General features: G+C 43.9%; 1 protein-coding gene across 1 annotated transcript in view; it reads left to right on the top strand.

Annotated features, from left to right (window-relative positions):
- mef2d (myocyte enhancer factor 2d) overlaps positions 1 to 24,371 on the top strand; it is a 108,309-nt gene that overhangs the window by 80,068 nt on the left and 3,870 nt on the right. The window contains exons 7-10 of the mRNA XM_073485978.1: positions 9,627 to 9,805; positions 14,861 to 14,978; positions 15,350 to 15,521; positions 17,411 to 17,479. Coding sequence (XP_073342079.1) covers positions 9,627 to 9,805; positions 14,861 to 14,978; positions 15,350 to 15,521; positions 17,411 to 17,479 — 538 coding nt within the window. The remainder of the gene's footprint in view (positions 1 to 9,626; positions 9,806 to 14,860; positions 14,979 to 15,349; positions 15,522 to 17,410; positions 17,480 to 24,371) is intronic.

Below are 24,371 nucleotides of genomic sequence, written 5' to 3'. Positions count from 1 at the left end.
CCACGGTATGTAGCTGTGCAGATCGTTGTCAGTGATCAGATTTCAGTGAATGAAACTTCATTTCGTCTAACACCTCAAAACAAACCAGTCGTTCTGAGACGAGCGTTGGTTGGTATCACTGCGGACGAATCTTCACTGGGACGACGACTTTTATGGTAGAAGATTATTATTTAGATGGAAAATTAGCTGGAATATTTTCAGCTATTAACTATTAACTAAAGTTTAATTAATTTAAACTTCACCATTTTTATAATGATATTTATAAAGTGTTATGCTGTCTCTGTTCTGCTAGTATAACGATTGATTAGTTATAATCTTTGTCCTGCTCCAAATTATCGTTATCGGCCTTTAAAACTCCTCAAATCAAAATCTAATCAATTTTATTTATATAACCCAAAAACACAATCGCATCGCCTCAGTGGGCTTTACAGTCTGTACAGTGAACGACATCCTCTGTCCTTAGACCCTCGGTTCAAGTGAGGAGAAACCCTTTTAACAGAGAAAAACAAGATGGAGGAAACCTCAGAGGAGGATCCCCCTCCCAGGACGGACAGACATGCAATAGATGTCAAAATCACAGTTTACAAGTTGCATTGACAGAATATCTGATGCACGTTACGCTCCTCGGACGGTCGACCTCGAGGATGTTGACCCCGTTCTGAATCGTGCCTGCAGAGCTGTGATTGGTCGACGGTTTCTCCAAACCAGCAGGGTGTCAACAGCTGCCAGTGAACGCAGCACCAGGCTTTGTTTGAGTCATCGAAACAGATCAGAGGTGTGTGTGTGTGTGTGTGTGTGTGTGTGTGTGTGTGTGTGTGTGTGTGTGCGTGGTGATTCGCAGGTCTGGACACTTTAACAGTCAGTCGCATCTTGACTTGAGCTGGAGCCAAATATCAGAGTCAGTCGTTTCAGGAGTTTTACTGTAACGATGGAACCAAATTAAAACCCCTCAGATCCTGACAGCAGCCTGCTCCTCCTCCTCCTCCTCCTCCTCCTCCTCCTCCCTCCCTTGCTTTCATCCTGTCTCTCTCAGCTGTTCCCCCTCGTCTTCTCTCTGGAATTATCTACCGCCCCACCCCAACCAACCAACCCAAACCTCCCCCCCCTTCATCCAACTGTCCCCTGTCTTGGCACAGGACTCTCCTCAGAGGTGACTTTGACACTGGCCAGAGCTCTCCCCCCTTAAATCCCATTAGCCGGCACAGATACTGCCAGCCAGCCTGTAGTAATAGATACGGTGGGAAGGTGTTTTTTTCCCCCTCTCTTCTATATTCACTTGATAAACGTATTGTCTCGGTGGTAAGGTGGGCCAAAAGAAATCAATACATTTATATTAACTTCCCCTGCACTGTATCGGAGGAATCTGCCAGAGCCGAGTTTCAATATTGATATTAGTTTTTCGGAGCTATTAATGAAAGTATACGTGCTATGAAATGGTGTTCTTAAAAGTTGGCCTTGATCGATGCGCGAGTGTTGAAAGAGCAGTTTTGTGTGACAGAGGAAGTTCAGATTGTTTCATCAAATCACAGTAAAGTATAAATAGAAAAGTAGATAAAGAGTTTGTTGTTTGAGTTTTCCAGCTTTTCTTCTGTGTTGATCTGGAAATATTCAGCAATGTGGTTAAAACTTCCAGTCATGATGTTTTGGTGTATTTGTGATTGCTTCAGTTGATTTTGCCTGATATGAAAGAGTCAGTGTTTCCCAGACTCTCAGATGAAAAAGTCTTTGTGTTGTCAGTTTACAACTCGAATTGAGCTGCTGCTCTGTCGCTGCAGGTTCTCAGGTTCAGCTCGTCACAGTGAAACACTATCTGACAACATTTCTTCATTCCCATTGTAGATTCTGAGTCGACTCTGTGCATGGATTAAACGGGTGTGGCGTTGACATGCAACAACAGATCTAATCGAAACATCTGCGTGACAAGATCAACAGTGATGTTACATCGTGCATTCGACTTCCTCGTCAGATATTTTATCTCTTTTGGCAAGTGTTTGATCAGCTCCCTGTCCTGAAGACGGATATCCAGGTCACCTTAGAAGCCGCCATCTTTGTTAAGTGGAGAAATGTGCGGCGCTACGCATTCACGTCAGGACGGCGGGCACGTGCAGAACGAACGCAGCTGGAGAATAATCAGGTTATATTGTTTACATAAAGCTACCCCTCTGCAACTGATTGAAATCTGGTTTGGTTTGGACCTGTTTGTTCTGACTGAGGAGTTTTTATATGGAGCATCTTAATTCTGAGTTCTGAAGACGGGCTTAAGGCAAAACAAACTGATCTGACTTTGATCTGAAGTTACGGACTACAGCGGAGTGTGTTTTCTCAAGCTGTCGCCATCATAATCTCTCTCCACACCGCTGTGTTAGAATATTACATGCACGGTACCGGTCCATCTATCGTAGTCACAAGCAGCTCGTCGGCAGTACTTCGCAAAATATGTTGCTCTCGTCAACTCAAGAGGGCAAATCTGTACCGGGAGAAGAGCTTGTTAGCTGTTAGCAGCTTGTGAGCAGCAGAGAGCTGCAGTGTGTTTGATTAAGGGAGTGAACAGCTAACAGAGCTACTAGCTAACAGCTAATGGAGCTAAAAGCTAACAGTTGAGCTAAACACACAGCAGGACTGAGAGTTGGAGCACGTTTCACAGCGATAACTTGTGTTTTAATCTCTTTGAATCGGGCAAAATAAATATGATCATTTATTAGCTCAGCATGTTGACAGTGATGATATTATGTCACTAATAACAAACAGCTCTCTGGGACGAGTAAAGAAACATCCTTTTGATCAACAAAGTCACGACTCCTTAATGAGACGAAACCTGAAACGTCTTATTCCCAAAACGCAGCTCAGGTGACCTGATCCTTCCTCCTCCTCTCTCCTTCATCTCTTCTCTCTCTCAGCCTCCTCCTTAATCATTTTCTCCTTTCCTGCACACTCTTTCTTCTCGCTCCCTACTCTCTCGTTCCTCTCCTCTCTTCGCCCTAATTTTTAATTTCTTTTCTCCTTTTCTACTCAAGTTTCATGTCAATATTTCTTCCTCTTCTCTCCCCCTCTCTTATTTCATCCCTTCCTTTTTTCTCCTTCTTTACTCTCCTCTCCTCCTCCTCCTCCTTTTTCATCCCATCTTCTTCTTTTCTCCTCCCCTCTCTTGTCTCCCTGTCCTCCTCCTCCTCCTCGTCCTCCTCCTCTCTTGGATCTGTCGTTCTCAGCTGTTGTCCAGGGACTAGGGGCTCCGGGAATGTCACCATTGACGTCACCCGGCATTCCACACATTCCCACGCCCGGCCTCGCGTAATACGAGACATCGCACACACACACACACACACACACACACACACACACACACACACACTGAAGCCACATGTAAACGGGACAAAAACGTTCATACAAACAGTCGACTACTTAAATAAAGTCACGGACACATCGACATGTTTCTGTGACTCACTCACACACACTCTCAGAATAGGAGTGTGTGTTCATACAAGCTTCAACATACACACTGTAAACATCACACACACACACACTTACAGTATTATGATTCAGTCATCTTCAGTCAGCCTGATATTTGTTTTAATGTCTTTAACAAAGTAGTTTAGTTTGTAGGTTAAAAGTGGGTTTAGGAGTTTAATATTTTTTCTTCGAGGTTTTAGTTCAAAGGAAGAAAAATAAACCAGATATTTGTTTGTTTGTTTGAAGTCAAAATAATAACTGTAATCTCTGAGGTTATTTCAGAGTCTGTCCAAAAGTCCAGTGTGTTTGTAATTTAGTGGAGTCTAGCGGTGAGGGTTAGCGGGTTAGGTCGCTGCTAAAAATAGAAAAGAAACACGCCAATGGCTTCCTCTAGAGCTCCAGTGTTTGGTTTGTCCATTCTGGGCTACTGTAGAAACATGGCAGAGGACCTGCTCCCTCTGTAGATATAAAAGACTCAGAACAAAAACACAACGATTTGTAGTTTCAGATGATTATATTTCCTCTCTTAATTCTCCCTAAATCCTACACGTTGGACCTTTTTAAAGGGTCAGCTCAGCCAGAGTATCTATCCAGGATATTTCTGGTTTAATTTGACATATTTTGTCACATTGACTTCACTCGGGCGGTCAACCAGGTACATTTGGCGACCCGTTTTAGGATGTTTCGACCCGTCCAATAGAATGACGCCATCTGCGATTGATTAACTAGTAAACTTTGCCCTCGCTGTACCCGTCTCCTCGACTAACAATCGAACATTTAGTGTACCTATGCAGTTGTTTCGTACCTGGTTGCTGCGATGTCATGCTGGCTTGGAAAGTTTTCGATCGGACACATAATTAACGACAAGCTTCCTCCACATGCGGCTCACCTGCTGTCGTGAAAACAGAATTACGAGCGAACAAAACCAAAAAACAAGTTGCTGTTTTGTGATTTTATAAAGCATTCAGAGTCAACTGAGCGGACACATCTGAAGAAAGAAAGTTTATTCTTTAGTCTCATTCTCAGATCGTCAAATACAAACGCTTTGGGTTGGTTGGTCAAGTCCGACATAAAAAACCACAGGTCCACGGACTTTCTGTGGGAAAACACTGTCGTAATCACTCCGGATGATCCACATCCTTCTTCTGACGTAATTTCCAGAAGAAAGTTATTCACAGTGACATCAACCGTGACAGAAAAGCTCTTGTTTTTCAACCAAAACCAACGTTGTGTTGCATTATTTGATATAACCTGAGGTAACTGAGAAAGTGTGTTTTTTGTAAATTTGGTGAACTGGCCCTTTAAGACAGATTTTAGTGGCTGGACACTTTCCATACTGGCATGTCATCTGCCTGTCAACACTTTCAGGCAACAATCCTGCGCTCCATGCTCGTCACATTTTTGTGTCACGATGTAATTTTTCCACAATTTATAGTTTCACTCTGAAAAACTCGAACAGGAATGTTGTCTGAACGACTTCAGGGAACACAGAAACACACAAAAATGTATGAGAAATCTGCATGTATCAATTCCAGTAAAGCCATTACAGTATAGTGTAGACGTGCACACACACACACACACACACACACACGCACACACACACACACACACACACACACACACACGCACACACAAAGATGCCAGTACCTCCGGCTGTGTCTGTACGGGGATTTGTTGTTGGCTTCAGGACACCTGGAAACACACATATTTCACTGACGCACTCACACACAAACCCACTCTCACAGTGTGTGTGTGTGTGTGTGTGTGTGTGTGTGTGTGTGTGTGTGTGTGTGTGTAACTCTCATAACTTGGGGTCAACACAGACGCACCACCCTCCTCTTTCACCCACAGACATGAACACAACGCAACCAGCAACAGATTCCCATCAGTCAGTGACGCACACACGCGCTCAGTGCACGTTACACACAGACACACACACACACACACACACACACACACACACACACACACACACACACATACAGGGGGTCACTGGATTTCCCAGAAACACCTGATGCAGGGAGGGCCCACTGTGCGTCAAAGGGACAGGTGATGTCATTGGTCAGATGCCTGCTGGGAAACAAATTCTTCTCCTCTCTCCTTCCTTCTTTCCTTCCCTACATCGTCACTCAGTTCCTTTTTCCTTTCTAGCATCCTTCTTTTTTATCCTCTCCTTCCTTGTCACCTTCCTCTCCTTCTCTTTCTGCCTTCCTTACTTTTCCTCTCTATCCTTGTTTCCTTTCCTCCTTTTCCAGCTCATTCACTTCTCCTCTGTCGCTCCCAGCCTCTCTACATTCCTTCCTCTCCATCTTATTCCTTCCATCCAACCATCTCTCCTCTTTCCTTTCCTACCTCCATCAGACCTTCTCTACCTCCTTTCTCTCTTTACCTCCTCCCTCCTCCTGTTACAATCTTGACCTCTTTATGCTCCTCCTTTCTTCCTCTTGTTTCCTTCCATACCTCCTTGCATTTGTTCTCCGCCTTGTTTTCTTCCTTCCTTCCTCACGTCCTCACTCCATCTCTACACCCTTCCCACCTTCTCTTGTTCCCTATCCCTCCTATTTCCTTACTCTCCTTTTCTCCCTCCACCTCCTCCCTTGTTCTTTACATGCTTTCCTCCTTTCCTTCTTCCTACCACCTTTTTATTTTCCATGCCTTGCTCACCTCCTCTCTTGTTCCCTAACTCCTTTCTTTATTTCCTACCTCCTCTCTCCTTCCCGTTGCCTGAAAACTCTGAACTTTGCTCACCACAGCTCCCCAACCTCCTTTCTGCCTCCTTTTTCTTTCCTCATCCATATCTTCCCTTTTTTTCCCCTCCATCGCCACCGCTACACCCTCAGACCTCTCCCTCCTCCTGCCTCCCTTCACCCGTTCCTCCCCCATCACCTCCATCACCACTTTTCACTGTCACAAAAGGAGCTTTTTCCTCCTTTGCCGCCTTTTTTCTTCCCTCCCATTGAGCTGTCAGAGAGGTAGAGTTCATTTGTTGTTGTTGTTGTCAGGTTTAGTTTGTGTGTGTGTGTGTGTGTGTGTGTGTGTGTGTGTGTGTGTGTGTGTGTGTGTGTGTGTGTGTGTATCTGGAGTGTGTGCGGCTGAGATGAAGCAGAGTCACATGCCGCTGTCGTCTGGAGGCGGCGTCATGGCGAACTGCTATCTGCTATCACACACACACCCTGAGTCCGTCTGTCCGAGGGGAATACAGCGTGTGTGTGTGTGTGTGTGTGTGTGTGTGTGTGTGTGTGTGTGTGTGTGTGTGTGTGTGTGTGTGTGTGTGTGTGTGTGTGTGTGTGTGTGTGTGTGTGTGTGTGTGTGTGTCCGGGCTGGGAAAGTCCCTGCTGTCCCTCTTTCATACAGTCTATAACTGACGGTGACTATTTGAGTCGAGCTCTTCTTTCTTCTTTTGACCTCAGCAGCACGAACAGGCTGCTGTCTGCTGGAGTCGTGTTGTCATGACACCCATGACACCCCCTCCATCCCATAGTTTTTTTTATATACAGCCTGAATAAAAGAAAATCAATAAGCAATTCACACAAAAAAAAAACATACAAGTCCAGAAAACATTAAAAGTGTAAACACAGAAGAAATGACTAATGTGAAAAAGAGTTAGATATGAAAAATGATGAAAACACACACACACATACACACACACACACACACACACACACACACACAGAGGTGCAGCTCTGCGCCTGTAGCGTGTCGTGTGTCAGGTTGTTGTTTCCTGCAGCGTTACTGTTGCGTTGCAGTGGAGGAGTTTGGAATGTGACCAGTTTGAAAGGAGGGTGCGTTCAACAGACGTGACGTTTGCTAATGTTGCTGGAATGCAACCGTGAGAAAGAAAACCAAAGGCCAGAGTTACTGTACACTGCAAGAAGAGTCTTTATCCCATTATTAAAGAATAAATACCATCAGTGAATGTACGTACTCACAGCCTCCTCCCTCACACATCAGTGAGCCACGAACACACACACACACACACACACACACACTCACACACACACACACACACACACACACTCACGCTGTAGTTTATTTTGACTCGATCCCACACACACTAAATGTGGAGTAATCCTTCGCCTAAAATAGTCCCCGACAAACGCTCCACTTCCTCTTTTGATTGATAAAATCTTTTTATGAAATTGCTGAAGCCTTTTCTAAATATACAAGAGTTTAGTCGTGACCTGTTTTTTTTTTTTTAAGATTTACGTCTTTGGTGGGAATCAGTTGGCTTTGAGCTGAAAGCTGCAGACAGGAAGTTAAAAAGTAATGAAAGATTTGTCTGTTCATGCAACACGTTCTCACTCTGAACCCGTCGAATACGGCAGCTTAATCTTCATCTCTGCCTTCTCCTCTAGCCGCAGTTTTACATGTTAAGAGCTCAGGTTAACATTTGACAGTAATATATTACTTTAAGCAGTAACAGAGTAATGTAAAGCTTTTCTAATAGGATTTGCAGTGATATTATTAAGTCCGGTGAGACGTTACCACCTGAAATTAAGACCCACCAGGTCGTTGGCAGCCCGTTAAAGCTAACGTTACTTCAGAACAGCCTCATAACAATATTAATGTTTTAACTTTTGTCAGTATGCACATGCTACACATGATTCAGCTGTTCAGTTCATTGAACAGAACCTAGAAGAACCAGAGAGTCAATATTTCTGTCTCTTCTGCTGGCAAACCTGAACGACGTGGAGACTCCCGACCTTTGAAGCGATCGTGAAACCCTTGATTTATCTTCCCTTCGTCACTAAATTAAATGAAGACCATCGCTCACTGCCTGACAATAAACATAACTTCTTCCGACGGGAGACATTTTTTCTCTTGCTGCCGACAACATGAAGGTCTTTTCACCCGAGGACAGAAAGCACTCCCAGTTTGAAGGATCGGCTCTGCTTGGTCAGACAGGGCACAGTTTTTTTCCAGTTGTTTTCTTCGTGCAGCTGAACGCAGAAAAGCAGAGAAAATATGATAATCATTGAGTTTTGAATGATTGTCAACAGAGACTAGAAGCTAAACAATATCACCCGCTTCCATTTCATAACGCTAATGCTTCATAGTTGTACTTCTGCTGTTATTTTGGTGAAGTAATGCAAAAGTAGTGTAATTAGTAACATATTACTCTAAAAAGATAGTAATCGTGATATGTAATACATTATATTTTACATTTAAATCCTAAAAGACTTATTTTCTTATATCAAGTAAAACAATCTAACATCAGTGTCATTTTCCGGCCCGGTTCTGTCTCGTTTCATGATGCTGACACTTGTTTTTTTTCAGTAAAGTCTTGAAAGAAATTGCTTTGGACTGGAGAAATGTTTCTTAAACACGTTTGCTCAGGAGGCCAAAAAACATGAGATGTTGAGAGAGAACAGGATCTGCACACTCGGGTTCAACGCAGGTATTTCATCAACGAGGCGATTCAGCCTTTGAAGTTTCATCTGGGAAAATGTTTGTCTGAAGCGAATCTCACAGCTTATAATCACATGCAGTTATGCAGGTACACATGGGAAATGCACCTCGCGGTTGTAGTTCACCAGGTCCAAATACACACAAAGCTCCAGTCATTTTGATTCACTGGAGGGTTGTTGGAATAATGTCACTGCATTTTATTTTCCACCCCCCGTTTTAAGGAAAGGAGACTTTAAGGGCTCAATAATGGTCAAAACAGATCTAATACGAAGGATATTTTTTACAGTGTAAGATGGAAACATGGATGGAGTCCAGGGACAATTGTGTGTGTGTGTGTGTGTGTGTCTGTGTGTGTGTGTGTGTGTGTGTGTGTGTGTGTGTGTGTGTGTGTTTCCCCCGAGCGCCAAGACGACTGAAACAAAAGGGGAAAGACGTCAATAGAGAGAGTGGAAATAAAAAAATAGTTCTGGAGAGAGAGTGACACGGTTTTGATGTGGAGGAGCTGCATTAAAAAAAAAAATCAGAGCGGCGCCAAAAAACACTGTTTGAGCTGCAGAAACGACGAGGAGCATGTGGTGCGACGGAGCGATCCAACTCGCTAATGAGAACACACACAGGCAGACATCAACACACACACACACACACACACACACACACACACACACACACACACAAAGAGCTGAAAACACACACCGAGGCAGACGAGCGAAGACAAAGTTCACAGGTAGATAACGTCCATTAATCTCTTTCTCTTTTCTGTGTCTCTGCAGCTAACGGCTACATCAGTGCCAGGGCCTCCCCGGGCCTCCTCTCCGTATCCAACGGCAACAGCCTGGGGAAAGTAGTCCTGGCTAAGACTCCGCCTCCGCCCAGCCCTCAGATGGTCAACAGCCGCAAGCCGGACCTGAGGGTCATCACCTCGCAGAGCGGCAAGAGCCTCATGCAGCTGGTGAGGAGAGAGCGCAGCTACGGCAGCCACGCAGGGACAAAATGATTCGGTCCAAACTCACATGCAGTCAGAGCGAACTGTGAATGATACTGTAACTCGTTTCTCTCAGGAAGCTTCATTATAAACTGAAGCCGAGCTGAACTTCATTAGGGCCGATAATCTTTCCCTCCTCCTCCACGTGTTCGGGTGATTCTGACGCTGTGTATTAATACAGTGCTGCAGGGACGACATGTTTCTGAGGGCTAACCTGGAGGTTAGCTTCGACCCGGTTCCCTCCACAAAAAAACCTGTTGCAACCACAAGTTTATGATACTTAAGATAATCTTCACAGATGAACAACACTTTGATGATTTTTGAACCAAAGATTAAATTTTGTTCTGCTAATGTCTGACAGCAGCACTTGAAGCTCAGCAGTATAAAACGTGGACGGAAAGGAGCGACAACAGGCCTCATTATGTCCGTTGATAAGGGTAATGATTAAAGGTGCCACCGATCGTCATCTGCCTTTTTAAAAAAAATCAATAGTTTGATCGGTGGCAGATCAGAAGCGAAGTGAAGATCGTTAGAAGGAATGTCACGAGAATATAACGAGCTCTCTTTCTTTAAATCTCCCCCCACATTCCTCTGTGCAGCATCAGTTCATTTAGATTTTCCACAGCCTTTAAACTAAAGTTGATGTAAACTTCTCCACTGTATGTGAACTGTGCAGCAAAGTCGCAAATCATCTGAGAAATCGCAGGGAAACTTCTCGTGGAGTTTAAGAAAAAAAACTTGTGAATATTCCTCCTTTCTTGTTGTGCAATTCAACATCTGGATCCAATCGTTCTCCTTCAATCAGCCGTCGATCAGTTTGGCAGCATTTTAACTTTAAAGTCGAGGAGTTTAAAAAACAAACTACAGGCTTTCAGCTGCATACATGTAGAAGTGTCTCTATGAGCTGAGTTGTTGAGACTTTAGATTCATGTGTTCATATTTTCCTGCAGTAGAAACGTAACCGTCCTCTGTTTTCTACCCCCCCATCCTCCTCCTCCTCCCCCCGGCGTGCAGACAGAGGAAGAGCTGGAGTTGGTGAGTGAGGTGAATAGACTTTAAGACTTTTAGCCTCGTGGATGTGCGGTCGAAACTCTGTGTGATCTCACTTGAGCATGAGTGTGTGACACCGTCAGCAAACGCATCCCATCAGGGGCTGACTCAGTGGCACCGGTGCTGTGACGAGAGTAACACAAGAAGAAGAAGTTAGCATGTCAGAGCATCGGAGCAACGGACACACAGCGGACAGATCAGCTGGTCGCACTGGTTCCTGGAAGGTTTGGACTGTAGAGCTCGGTAGGTTTTCCCATCGGAGCCGTTACAGTCGACTACAGTGAAGTCACAAACATGTCGACTTGAACTTCAAAGGAGTTTAATCCCAGAACAATACAGAATAAATGAGACAGGCAGGCCTTTGCATAATGAATTACCAGCCCTCTGCAATGAAAGGAGGCAATTATGCAAACAAAAACAACTCCATTAACAGTCTGAACAGGAAAATGTTGCACTATTTTAAGCATCTGTCCGACCAGATAGACTTAAATCATAACTTGTTTGCTTTTGAAGACCTTAAGGTGCAAAATGTGAGAATTTAAGTTGACAGCGTTCAAAAATTAACTGAAATTATCAACTAAATGTGACAGTTTCGATGATAATGTGACATCTGTGTGTTGCAGCTACTGTAAGCGGACATTAGCGGTCACTCTGGTGATACGCTGCCCCCTACAGGTTTGGAGTATGAACTCGACATGTGCTCAGTTCTTACATATCTCACCCATAAAGGAATAATTTGACATTTCGGACTTATTTGCTTTCTTGCAGAAAGTTACATAAGAAGATTGATTCCGCTCTCGTATTTGTAAATATAGTAAATATGAAGCTACCAGCAGCAGCCAGCTAGCTTAGCTTAGCATAAAGACTGGAAACTGTTAGCCTGGCTCCGTCTGAAGAAAACAAAAATACACCTAAAGCACTTAAAGCTCACTAATTAACACACTGTGTCTCAGACAGTTTTACTGAGTTTATGTGCCAAGCCTTTTCTTGGCTGAGCAAGAAAAGAAAAAAAAATCCCAAAAAAGGTTTTATTTAAGACATCAAACATCTATTAGTCAGAACACCTTCATGTTGTGTTTGCCAGTAACGTACTCCTCCCGCTGTACTGGTGACGAGCTCAACGAGATCCAAGATTTAAAGAAGTCTTTATTGTCACGAAACAGCGAAGCTTCTCCCCGAGCTGCCTGGTGCAGAATATAAGAATAGAAGAGTTACTAAAGAATTAAAATAGGCAGTTAAAGGATTGTCAACACTTATTTCTTCTGCAAAATAGAATAAAACAGTTATCCGAAATAAACAGATATCACATTTTCCATTTCCTCGCTAATGTCCCGTTTTTATGTTGACCTTTTAAACAATGTGTACATATAACAGTGCATAGAAGTGTTGACTTTATGGTGTAGGCAGACAAATTGTGTTGCTTGCTTCCCTCAGACTGGAGTATACTGAATAACATCCAATTTCTGCAAGATACATTGATTTAGAGGCAAAATACTCGACATAAAAAATCACAGAAATGATTTTTTAAACCAGGCAAAGTGACAAAATTAAAAATGTGTGTTGACGTGGTGCTAAATTAACAGTACAGTGGAGCTTAAAGTGACATTTGTGCTGCTCAAACAGTCTTCAGAGGGAATATATGGAGGGAAGCGGAGCGACCAGCTGACTCTCCGCTCTGTGTGGAAGCTGCTCAGCATGTGCATGTTTGGTTTCATCTGAGTGTCGATGTTCTGAGGATCAGAACCACAAGTCTCCAACCTGGAGCTCAGGCGGACATGTTGGACACGCTGACCCCTCCAGTGCCACACACACACACACACACACACTCACACACACGTGCATGCTGGCATGTGTTCATGCATATTCCTCTGCACACACACACCGGCTCAGAGCAAACACACACCTGTGTGTTAATTCCTGACGTACCTCTCTGCACACATTCACACACACACGCACAGGCACAGACACACACACACACACACACACACTCCTCCCCACTCATCCCTCCTCTGTCAGCCTTGTCGATGCATGCGTTCCTGTCAGCATGATCCTCCAGCACAGCGATGCCTCTCATAACACCTTTCCCGCCGTGTGACGCTACATAACTCGAGCGCCGGGGCCCTGGCGACAGCGTTGCCGTGCCAACGCCACCTTTGAGACGCGAGACACTTGTCATCTTGCACGCAGATGTTAAAGTGTCACCGAAAAAAAAGTTAAACGCCTCGGAGAGAGAGGTGCTCTCACAGAAAGTCTGTGGCATGATGAATAAAACATCTTCCTCTGTGATGTAACTCTTCATTATGTCAGACTTTAGTTATAAGAGCTCTCCTGGAGTCATTTCTGAATATCTTTCTTTATTTAGTCCGTCAATAAACCTTCAAATGTGGGTTAAGAGTGAATTATAGTCGCTGCACTTCAGCTACATAAAGCAGAGGGCACAGATAAATCACAGGACGGTATATTTGCTTTCTTACTTCAACTCGCAGCAGAACAAGCTGTGTTTTTATAGTGAAATATTTCAGTAGTAACGGCGTAATTAAAATCGTTCTCAGTCACATTACGAGGTCTCTGCATCCACTCTGCCGCACAGTGGAAAGCACATGCTAACCATTATCATTATTTGCTGTTGAAAATGGATGAAGTCATGTGCCGTGAACTCTTACACTCACGCCCATATAAGGAGAAAAAGACACGATTCGTTGTGGAACCGGACCAGGATTTCTCACGACACGGAGCCACAACACTGGATCCAAAGATCCGAGAAAGAGAAAGAGTTCAGTTGTGACTCTTACATGGATGCTGAAGCATGTTTTTACAGAGTAATTACACGATTACAGACTCTCAGATATAATCACTTCTCGACCAGACTGCTTTTGGAAAGTTGTAAAATGAAGTGTTAGCGTGAATTAAGAACACTGTACACAGAGGAGATGCAGATACTCGTACCAAGAACGAGTTTTACTTTCATTACACAAGTAAAGACATTTATATATTCAATTCTTAAAGGGACAGTTCCCCCTAAAATCAAAAATGCATGTTATCCCTCTTGCATCTAGATTTTTGCTTTGGTTTGAGTTGCAGAGTTTTGGATCTAGACGACACTCAGCTTGTGGAGCTCAAAGATCCCAAAAAAAAGTACATTTGAAAAAGTCAACAACAACATCTCCTTCCAGATATCATGACCTGGTTACTCAAGATAATCCACAGAGCTTGTTGTGGTTTGTGGAGTAAAGTCCACTTATTTGTTTTATTTACAATTTATTCATTCTACTGAAGAAAAGTAAGAAAACAAGTGTGAGTAACAACAGTATTAATCAAAGAAAACTATTTATTAACAATTTTCAATTAAAAAATAAGCAATTCACATATTTTTGGACCATTCTTATATCTGTGTGCAAAAAGTTGGAAAACCTTGAAAAGCTTGATGACAAAACTTGCTAAAGAAGTCACCTGGGGGCTCTGTATAATTGTAGGGAAAATCCACAAATCCAAAATGTGAGCGGCTTCGTAGGAACTATTTTCTCTCTGCCGAACGTCACCCACCAACCGTATCACCGCGCAGAAGTAAGGTTGAACATTAACAGCGTCCTCCTCAGTTAGCCTCTTCTCCATGAGTAGATGCACGTTTCCGTTCTGCACGGTGATACGGTAAGAAAATAGTTCCTACATGAAACTGCTCACAACAAGGTCTGTGGATTATCTTGAGTATCTGGATCATGATTCCCAGAAAGAGACATCGCTGTCGAGATTTTTGAATTTGTTTTGTTGGAGCTTTGAGCGTCACAAGCTGAGAGAAGAGAAGGTAAACAGCACGACTGGTTTTGGGGTGAACTTCAGCCTCCATTAGCTGTAGATCCAGTAGAAACCCCCTCTCGACCCCTGAAGGTCCACCCACACCAAATATCTACAACTTCCACCTCCTGTGTCTTAAATGTTCAACTTTTTCCTCCATCTATCTTCCTGTCTTCCCAGAATGCTCAGCGGCTAGGCGGCTCCCAGGTGGCACAGTCGCTCACCACACCAGTGGTCTCCGTGGCAACACCCAGTCTCCTGGCGCCCTTCTCCAGCATGCAGACGGCCTACAACACTGGTAAGGACGGCTGAAGGCGGCGGGATGGACGACTATGACTCAGGACTTTAACAACCTGGAAACAAAAAAAGATAAAACACGGAGCCGAGTTAAAGATATAAAGCGGTGAAAAATCTTAAGTGTCATGTCGGGAAAACGTGAGCTCCTCGCTGTGCGACGCCACACAACCACCATGAATATTCACTTTGTTCATTGTGTGAGAGCTTCTGGAATGATTCCACTTCAAAGGTCTCCATTAATATGGATTAGCTGTGATTAATATTGATGCTCCAGAAAGTTGTATGATGTAAAACAATCCCCCTCACCCCTCCTCCCCACCTCCTTTCTCTTTCCTTTCTCCCCCCTCCTCCTCCTTCGTCCCTTCATCTCAGAGTACCAGCTGACGAGTGCAGATCTCACGGCGCTGCAGACGTTCACACCACCGGGGCTGGTGCCTGGCAACATGGCTGCCTGGCAACAGCAACCAGCAGTCTCCCAGCAACAACAGCAGCAGCAGCAACAACAGCCACAGCAGCTGAGCTTGGCGTCGCTCAGTAACTTGGTGTAAGCTCCCTTTTTCCTTCGTTCAACTCATAAACCAGATTGATTCCCGACCTTTGACCTCTCCCCGTCCGACTTTTATGAGCACCACGCACGTCAGCTGATTCGGCCATAACGCACACACATAAAGCACATGAAGTACCTCTCCCATACGAAGCTGTAGCATCACCCCAGCTGCGGTTGATTCATCTCTGTGGTGACCTAGATACTTCCCCCCCACTCAGCTCCGACTCCCACTGGAGTCCCACTCTCATTTAGCTCCTGGTAGCGAGGCTAGGCAGCTAGCTTTGTAATCACAGACACACACACACACACACACAGGTTCTGAAACTGTAAAAGCCGGACCGGCTCAAAGGTCTTACTGCAGTACTCGTCTTTAACGGCAATGATGTGATGTCAGTTCTGGAATAAATTTACCCGACAGGTTTTAAAAAGGGTTTTAAGTCTCCATGTTCTCTGTTACCTTAAAGCAAAATGAACCCTGTCCATACGTGCACCTGTTCCTCACCCACGCAGGAGGTTCTCAGTTATTTTGTCCTCTAATTCACATCCGGGGCTGTTTTAAACTCTGAAAGTTCAAATCTAGACTCCAAACTCGAAGACACGATGTCACCGGTCCAATAGAAACTCAAAGCATCAGACTTATCAAACTAATTTGGCAGTAAAAAATATTAAGATTTAGATTCTGAGATCTACTTTCAGCTGCGTTTATCTGTACAAAACTTATATAATGTCATGTTTGAAGTGCAGTGGAGACCAACGTCAAAACAGATTTTGAAATAGTTAATAGTCAAACAAACTGATCACATGTTAGAAACTCTGTCAAAACTTTATTTTACTACACAATCACAGTTGTAGGACAGCTGAGAAGTGCATGCTGGGATATCCCAAGTTCATCAATCAATCAAACCTTTCAAACAAATAAAAAAAAACAGGTTTAGAGACTGATGCACACCAATTACAATAACACTAATAGTTAAAACAATAAAAGATAAAAACAAGCAATAAAAATGATGAAATAAAACATTTTGCATTTAAAATTTGATTTAAGAAGTTCTCTTAACTTTCAGCCCGTAACATAAAGGGAACGGGTGCAAACGTCCGCCAAGGCCCAACAGTCCCCCTTTAATGACTCGATAGCTCTGCATCACTTTGAATTTTAGACCACTCATAACTGCGTTACTGTGATTTAAGCTCATCAGATCGAGGATCCACACACAGATTGTACTCACTCACCATCATTAAGATCCAGGCTGCACTCACTGAGCAATTAATGCAAATATCAAAACGTTTTATGATCCTGCAACGTTAAAGAAAGTGATTTTAACGGGGTCTATTCTGGGCCGAGACCTTTCGTCCATCCTGGTTTTGTTGAAGTAGATTTTGTGTAATCCTGCTGACAAACAAACAAACAAACAAACAAACAAACAAACCTCCTCGTGGGAGGTAATAATGTTAATATTTCACTGCAGCCACATGTGGAGAGGAGGTCACATGAGGTCATGTAGCAGCTCTGATGTTGTGCTTTAACTTTCTTATCTTGTGTTGAAAACTCTTCTGTTTCTGATTCTGATACTTTAATCAGTGTTTTATGTAACTTCAGAGACTTTTAGTCCTCGTCAGTGATGTGTTTACATTATTTTGTCTACTCTTGGTTAGCTCGTTACAGGTCGATGGGAGCTGCATCTGTAAAATGTTTCCAAATTATTATTTTCACATCCTCGAAGCTAACCGTGCCCTGAGCCCCATCAGGCACATTTGTGTGGTAGCATATTTTAGCCCGTTTAGCCGCTAGGTCTTGTGTATGGCTGTGCTAGGCTAACCTGTGGATGGGGGAGCGGCTTGTAACATGCCTCTTGTTTTGTCCTCCCTCCCCCCCTTTTTCTCCACAGCATGTGGGGTGCAGACAAACAGAATGCGGAGATGGTTAACTGCATCTCCAATTTTGCTGCTAACCTGAGGTGAATGACATGATAGCATCTAGTGCTGCGCAGCTGTGCCATGCCTTTTATTATCTGTGATGTTACTACACCTGCTCACAGACTCAATAACAGAAAAAAATGAAGCCAAAGAAATTACAGAATATTTGCAATTGCATGACAAACTGTCTTCACTCTTCATGTGTTTGTTGACTGTGATGCCTGTTGTTGCTTTTCGCTGTGTCTTCATTTTTTCTCTTTCAGTTCCTGTCAAGGCACCGTTTGTTTGTCTTCCTCCAGATTATCAGTCTGCTCGTTGCGTGTTATAAGAGTTCTCGTGCCACCTTAAAGCTTCAGATCTGAAGCTCTTTGGAAGTGTCACGCACAAAGAGGACGATGCCGCAGTGTGACAGCGGCGGCGTCTCGCTAGCTTCTCGAATTGAAAAAAGGAGTCTCTGGATGCTGCTTTCAGTCCCAAACGCTTGTCCCGGTGCACAGCTGTGCGCCCGCTGACATGCTTACTGCATTAATATTTTACTTTTTCCGCCATTTAGCTGTCACCGTCAGCCGACAGACAAGACACGAGTTTCAATCCCTCAGATACGTGTCGGCCCTCAAATGCCTACAGGAGCATGACTCAAAGACAAATGTAGATGTAGCTCAGCTGTCAGAGTCGGTTATTTAGATGGATAACAGTAAATGAAATGCAGTTTGAAATTTATTATCAGTTAATGTCCTGTAACACTCTTGGTTCTGATCTCATTTTGGCGATTTATGTTAAACAAAATAAGCATTTTAACATCTGTCAGCGCTCTGAATGCTGATCTCTGTCTGTGCGTTAAGACTGTTCAGCTCCTCAGAACCTCAATCAACACAGAAGAAAATTAAAGATACCAGAAACGTGTTAAAAGACAGTAAAAATAATGCCAGCTGTCAGGAGCGAGGCTGTTATTTGTTTCTCCGTCTGACAGGCTGAAATTTGTCCGTGAAAATATGATAATAGGTTGTTTGTTATGGTATACAACAGCTGTGACTCCGGGGGGGGGGGGGGGGGGGAGTACGTAGTTAACGCTCACCAGCTCAGACCCAGCAGAACTCTTCATATCGCCTTGTAAATGTTCACAAATGGTCGTCCAGATTGTATGAAGATCGCTCAGCAAACAGACCTGAGACTCATAGAGCAGCCGGAGCTCAGAGTGTAAGCTGAAACAATCCAACTACTGTTTATTTTATTTTCACATCACATGTATCCTTCACTTAGATAGCAACTAATGTTTCATCACTTAAGGTGGAGAATCTCAATAATACATCCTGACATCCGTTCTCAACAACTGTCCGACCGACTGGATTCCTTTCATTTCATTTCATTCACCTTCATTTGTACAATATCAAACATAAATGTTGCCATTTGATGCATCGTTCCAGAGTTAGCTTCGAGCTAATTTATATCTGCATTAACATGAAATTTGGTTCCCGACGTTCACGATCCTCCGAGGATGAATCCTACTGACGTTAATGATCCTCTGACTTTCTCTCTAGCGCCATCATGAGGTTGACAAAAAAAACGTCTCGAGAAAACAATCTGTTAATGAATCGAGGTTGAAAACAAGCTAAAAGATTTCACTCAGAGTTTCTGTTGTGCTTTAAAACATCCTCTGAAACATTGCTAACAATAGTCACGATGATTCTCCTGAACAAGCAGTATCTGAGTTTCCTCCTCTCTCAGGTTTGTGACACCACAGCGAGCAGCAGGCAGGTTTTCTTGTGTTTGTGTGTGTGGGGGATCAGAATGACAGATTCGCTGTCACTGAAAACAAGCGAGCTGCACAGAAATGTGGGAAGCTTTCCCAGCGCACCAAACTGTTCTCTGGGCAGAAGGGAAGAATCGTGCCGTCCTAGGACAGCATGGGCAGACGTGGGCACTTGTGCAGCGCAGACTGCTCCGGTTTGTTTTTGATTTCATCGCAGCGAAGCAAACAAGCTCCGTCCAATCAGACGTATGAGCGACGGTCTGGCTGTGAGCCCTCGCCTTTTCGCTGTCGTCCACACTTATCCTCGCCACGGGCTCCCCGAGGAAATGATTTCTGTCATCTTACCGTCTCCCCATCCCCCCTTTTTTAATCATTCCTCTTCCACTTCTTCTGCTTATTTCCTGCTCTTTTGTCAGACTCGGTTTAATTCGGCGTACACCTGTTGACTCTCATCTTCCTCCTCCTCACTCCCCCAATCTAAATGTTAATGTCACGGCTGCCCTCCCTGCAGAGCCCTGCTTTCAGCTGGTGTGCCTGTTTATATAGAAACGCTCTCTGGACGCCATTTGTTGTTTGTTTCCTCACTGAGTCGATGTGTTATTGGCAGACCGGGCCTCCATTTGGGACACTTTAGCAGGAAATAAACAGAACAACTTTTAGGGCTGTCTGCTGGTGCATCAGTGTTGTTTCATCCGTTTCTTGTCTGTAGCTTCAAATCGCTCCTCCTGAGTGGATGAAATGTTTTTATCGGTGGCTGAAATTTGTGCCGAGTGCTCTCTTCTCACTTTTTACGTGTTTTCTTCGCCCACAAAAACACACTTTGTCTTTCTCAGTCTGTCTCTCTCCCCCTCCCTCTCTCAGCTCTCTCTCTCTCTCAGCTGTGGTTTAAGAGAGAGAAAATAAAAAAACACTTGCAGACAGTGCACACATTGCTAAATTGCTTACAGGACACAGTGTTTGTCTGCAGGGCACAATGCACACATGCTATCAGAGGCTGCTCAGTAAAGCCTCCCAGAGGTGTATCACTGTTTTCCCAGACTACAGATTAGAAGCCACAGTGTAAATACCGGCAGTGCCTTCATTAGGCTTCCTGCTAATACTTGTGTTTTATTTAGCACCAAATATGGAGTCTTGTTTCGTCAGTGCAGGTCACTTTGATCCATGTTTGCATGCAGCTATAAAGAGCCGGCTGTCGAGAATCTGCACTCACCGACAATGAGCTGATGTTTGGCATCAGATGGTCCCGACAAACAAAAGATTTACTGTCAATTCTCAAATAAAAGACAGGAATCGAAATGTTTGAGGAAATCAAGGCTCAAATGGGAACAAAAGTGGAAAACTAGAATGGCACTCAGTCGAGCGTATACCTCAGCCAAGGCCCAACAGTCCCCCTTTTGTACTCAATCAGATCTGTGCATTGTTTCTGAGAAATTCTCGCAATGTTAAAAACATTTCTAGATCGGTCCCTTTATCCAGATCCAGACCAAAAAAGTTAATGGGGTTTATTCTGGGACTGAGACCCATCCTCCATCCAAGTTTTGTGGAAATCTGTTCAGTAGTTTTTGTGTAATCATGTCGACAAATCAACCGACCAACTGACGGACACAAGCCAAAAATAACCTCCTTGGCGGAGGTAAAAGCTGAATTAATAATGGTTGTAAATTCTGCTTTATTTTACCAGTAAAATGGGGCCAGATTTAAAAACTTGGAGGTTTCTAATATCCTGTCTGTAATCCAGTATTTGAGAATTCACGGTATGTTCCTTTAATTGAGGATTACCATTGGCCTGATCCCATTTAAAGGGAAAAGCCTGTGATGTCAAGTTTATTGGAAGCGACTGTTAAAAATGCATTTCATGTGGACGACCATCAGATTTCTGTCATCTCGTTAACGCTGCTCTGCCTCTGACATCACCGCAGTGTGGCTGAAGCAGCTGTTCGGCCTTCTTCTTTTTGTTTCTAGTAACCGTGTGTGGACCGACCGTCTCTGGCCTCCGTCCCACTTGTTTCCCTGCTGTTTCAGCTTCTTTAAACTTGCTTGTCTCTTTTTTCCCACCTCCCTCCACAGCTTGGCCTCTCAGTCCAACTTGCTCTTTGGCAGGGAGGAGGGCCTCTGCTGGTACTGTACTCTCTACACTTACAGCCACTCAGCTACAGCACGCCGCTTTCCCAAAATATCTGCTGCTGAGGAACCTGAGCATCAAAAGTCTGACTGCAGTCTGAAGAGACGGTCGCTGTGTACAAAAGATCAAATATAAATGAGATTCACACACACACACACACACACACACACACAGCAGAGGGACAGGAAGTTCATGGTGCATTCAAATGCAACATGTAAACTCAAGACTTTAAGACATCTGTCATGAATCTTTTGTTCTTTCTCTGCACAATTTTATTTTATTTTTATTTTATTTATTTTAAATAATTAGAAATCAAATCATCACAGTTTCCCGTTCATTTCTCCTTTTAACCACAAATCTCAGAAGCTATTTAATCAATTCTTAATGTAAACGTTCATAATTTATTAATAATGCACCATGTTAGAGGCGTCCTCGAACGATTTACAGCATTTTAATTCTCAGAATTTCTTTAATATCCAAGAAAAATCTGTGTCGTAACTGAAATATCTCGAACTGGATCGATATTAAATTAAAGTGAATCAGGACATCAGTGGTGATAACCAGCTCTGTGGCTGATAAATTTGTCATGCAGTAACATTAAATTAAACTTGTATTGGTCCTGTTTTTATCCTCCTTTTTGGAGCATAAAGGACATTTTAAATTCAAGCAAACCTTTTTTTGACAATTTTAGAAAATGATTGCAATGATCAAAAACACTGGAGTCTCATCTGTTAGTGCGTACTGTCAATGACATGGTCGTATAGTCATAGTGTTGTAAGGGTGTTAAATGGCACCTGTACATGAACCATAATGTTAAAATAAGTTACAGTATCTCACCCTGTTTTAGACCAAAATACAGGATTAAAACAGCGTTGTATTCAGAGCTCTCTGCTCACAGTCATTCTGCCAGTGGTTGATTGGTAAGTTCACGGCCTGATGCAGAAGGAGTTCAGTTATACAGCTCTCCTTCATGCACGTGCAAGTTCAACTCTTAAGTGATTGATTATGCAGAAAGTTTGAAGGCAAGAACATTTTTTTTTTGGTATTACTGTTTCGGGTAATTGAAAATTGGAAGTCAGCAAGTCCACAGTGGTGATGGCTGCCATCCAGGAGCGCAGATTTGAACTTATCCAGCACACAACCCTAATCAAAAAGAGTTGACTCCCTCAGAGGTCGACCATGTTCTCAGTGACGAGGGTGTTATCAGTGCTGCGGACCAATCTCTGGAGGTCCAAGATACAGATTTCTACAAGGATGTGATTCTGAAGTTGACTCCTTCTACATCTGGCTGTGAAACTTATCAATCAACCCATTTATACATTACATTAGATTAATTGGAGTTTTGATAAGAAACAAAAGGAAAAAGATAATTTAAAGTCCTCCAGTGATTTAGTAGAAAGGAAAAACAGTTTCTCTAGTTTGGGTCAAGATCCAGAAACACTGATCCTACATTTCCCACGATGCAAACACGGCATCTTTTCATCTGACTCCCCACTGCCTGGTAAACAATTTTTAATCTTATACTCCCAGTTTGTAATGGCCCTTTAAATGTGTATCTGCACACACACAGGCTGTGGTGACCCTGATGACATCAATAGTCTTATTTTCCTCAGACTCGATGAAGCTCCTTCAGAGCCACAGAAGAGATTACACAACAGGATGAGTAAAACTCTCTGTGACTAATAAACTGACCTCGATGTGTAGAAGTGGTGGAGTGTACCTTTAAATATCCAGAGATACAAATACAGATCACATCCTTCACTGCAGCTGACTGTCATCTGACAAACTGTTAATTATGTCCAACACATAGTGAGAAACTATTTGAGTGAATCTGAATTAAACTGAAGTTGCATCATCGTGCAGCTTGTCGGTCCTCAGAAACGCAGAGCATTTTGGGAAAAACACACGGCTGCATCTCATCACACCCCGCACTGTAACCAAGTGTCTGCTTCTGGCTGTGCTCGCTGTGTTGTTAGCGCTCGGGGGCTAGCCTGCCGCTCTCACCTTCATCACTGTCACCGGAGCGCTGACTCCGCCGTTTTCGCTCGCCATAGCAATGGCACCCCCGTGGCACCGCCATCCATCTACCTGCGCCGGGGCCCGAGCCACGACGCGCAGGTTTGATGAAGTGGGCAACGGCGAGAGAGAGACGGAGTGAGCCTCGCCGCCGCCGCCACCGAGGGATTTGTGTGTGTGTGTGTGTGAGAGAGAGAGGGTACAGGAGGGAGCGAGCATTTGTATGTAAGGCAGCAAGAGTGCATGAGTTTAAGTGTGTCAGAGATGGAGCAAGACAGCGAGAACATTTGAGTGCCGCAGACCCAGACCGCCTGAAGGAGTGCTATCTTAAATTCCCCTCTCAGTCTGCCAGTAATTGAGGGAATATTAGAGATACAGTGCTGCAGATGGCTCATGATATGACATATTAGAAACACACCCGAGGGGCGAAAACGCAGTAATTGGGAGCTTCAAATTCAGATCGACCGTGTCAGGCTGGGGGAGAGAGGGAGGGAGGGAGGGAGGGAGGGAGGTGAGAAAACGAGCGCTATCCGAAAAATCCTGTCGACGGCGTCAAAGAAGGGAGCCACAGTGCAGCGTCAACAGCCGGTGTCAGTGTCGGTGACAGGTTAGAGTCAGCCTCCAGCCAGCACAGGAGGAGGAGGAGGAGGAGGAGGAGGTGAAGGCTGAGTGTGAGGGTGAAGGAGCTGATCAAAGAGTCGTGGCAGGTAGAGGCACCGACGATGACACAGATGTGAGCTTTTGGCACACGACTTTGTCCCGAGCATCTTCAGGCACATGAACAGAAATCAAGTTTGGGAGCAGCTTAATGTGACAGAGTGATCGTGCCTTTTTAAACCTTGTGCACATTCTGCAGATCTCAGTGGCGTGACTGTGGTCAGCTGGAGATGTTTTACCAAATTATAGTGAGATGGCAACAGACTGTGGTGATTTAACTTCATTTATCTGAAGCATTTTCTTTAAAAGTGAGCTCAAAAAGTCGATCGTGTTGATGTAGCGTGCAACACAGTCATCCTGCAGAGAAAGTGGGCGAAAGAGCACCTTT

This window comes from Pagrus major, chromosome 17 (genome assembly GCF_040436345.1).
Source record: "Pagrus major chromosome 17, Pma_NU_1.0".
Classification (NCBI taxonomy): domain Eukaryota; kingdom Metazoa; phylum Chordata; class Actinopteri; order Spariformes; family Sparidae; genus Pagrus; species Pagrus major.
This window is presented reverse-complemented; position numbering and strand designations above follow the sequence as displayed.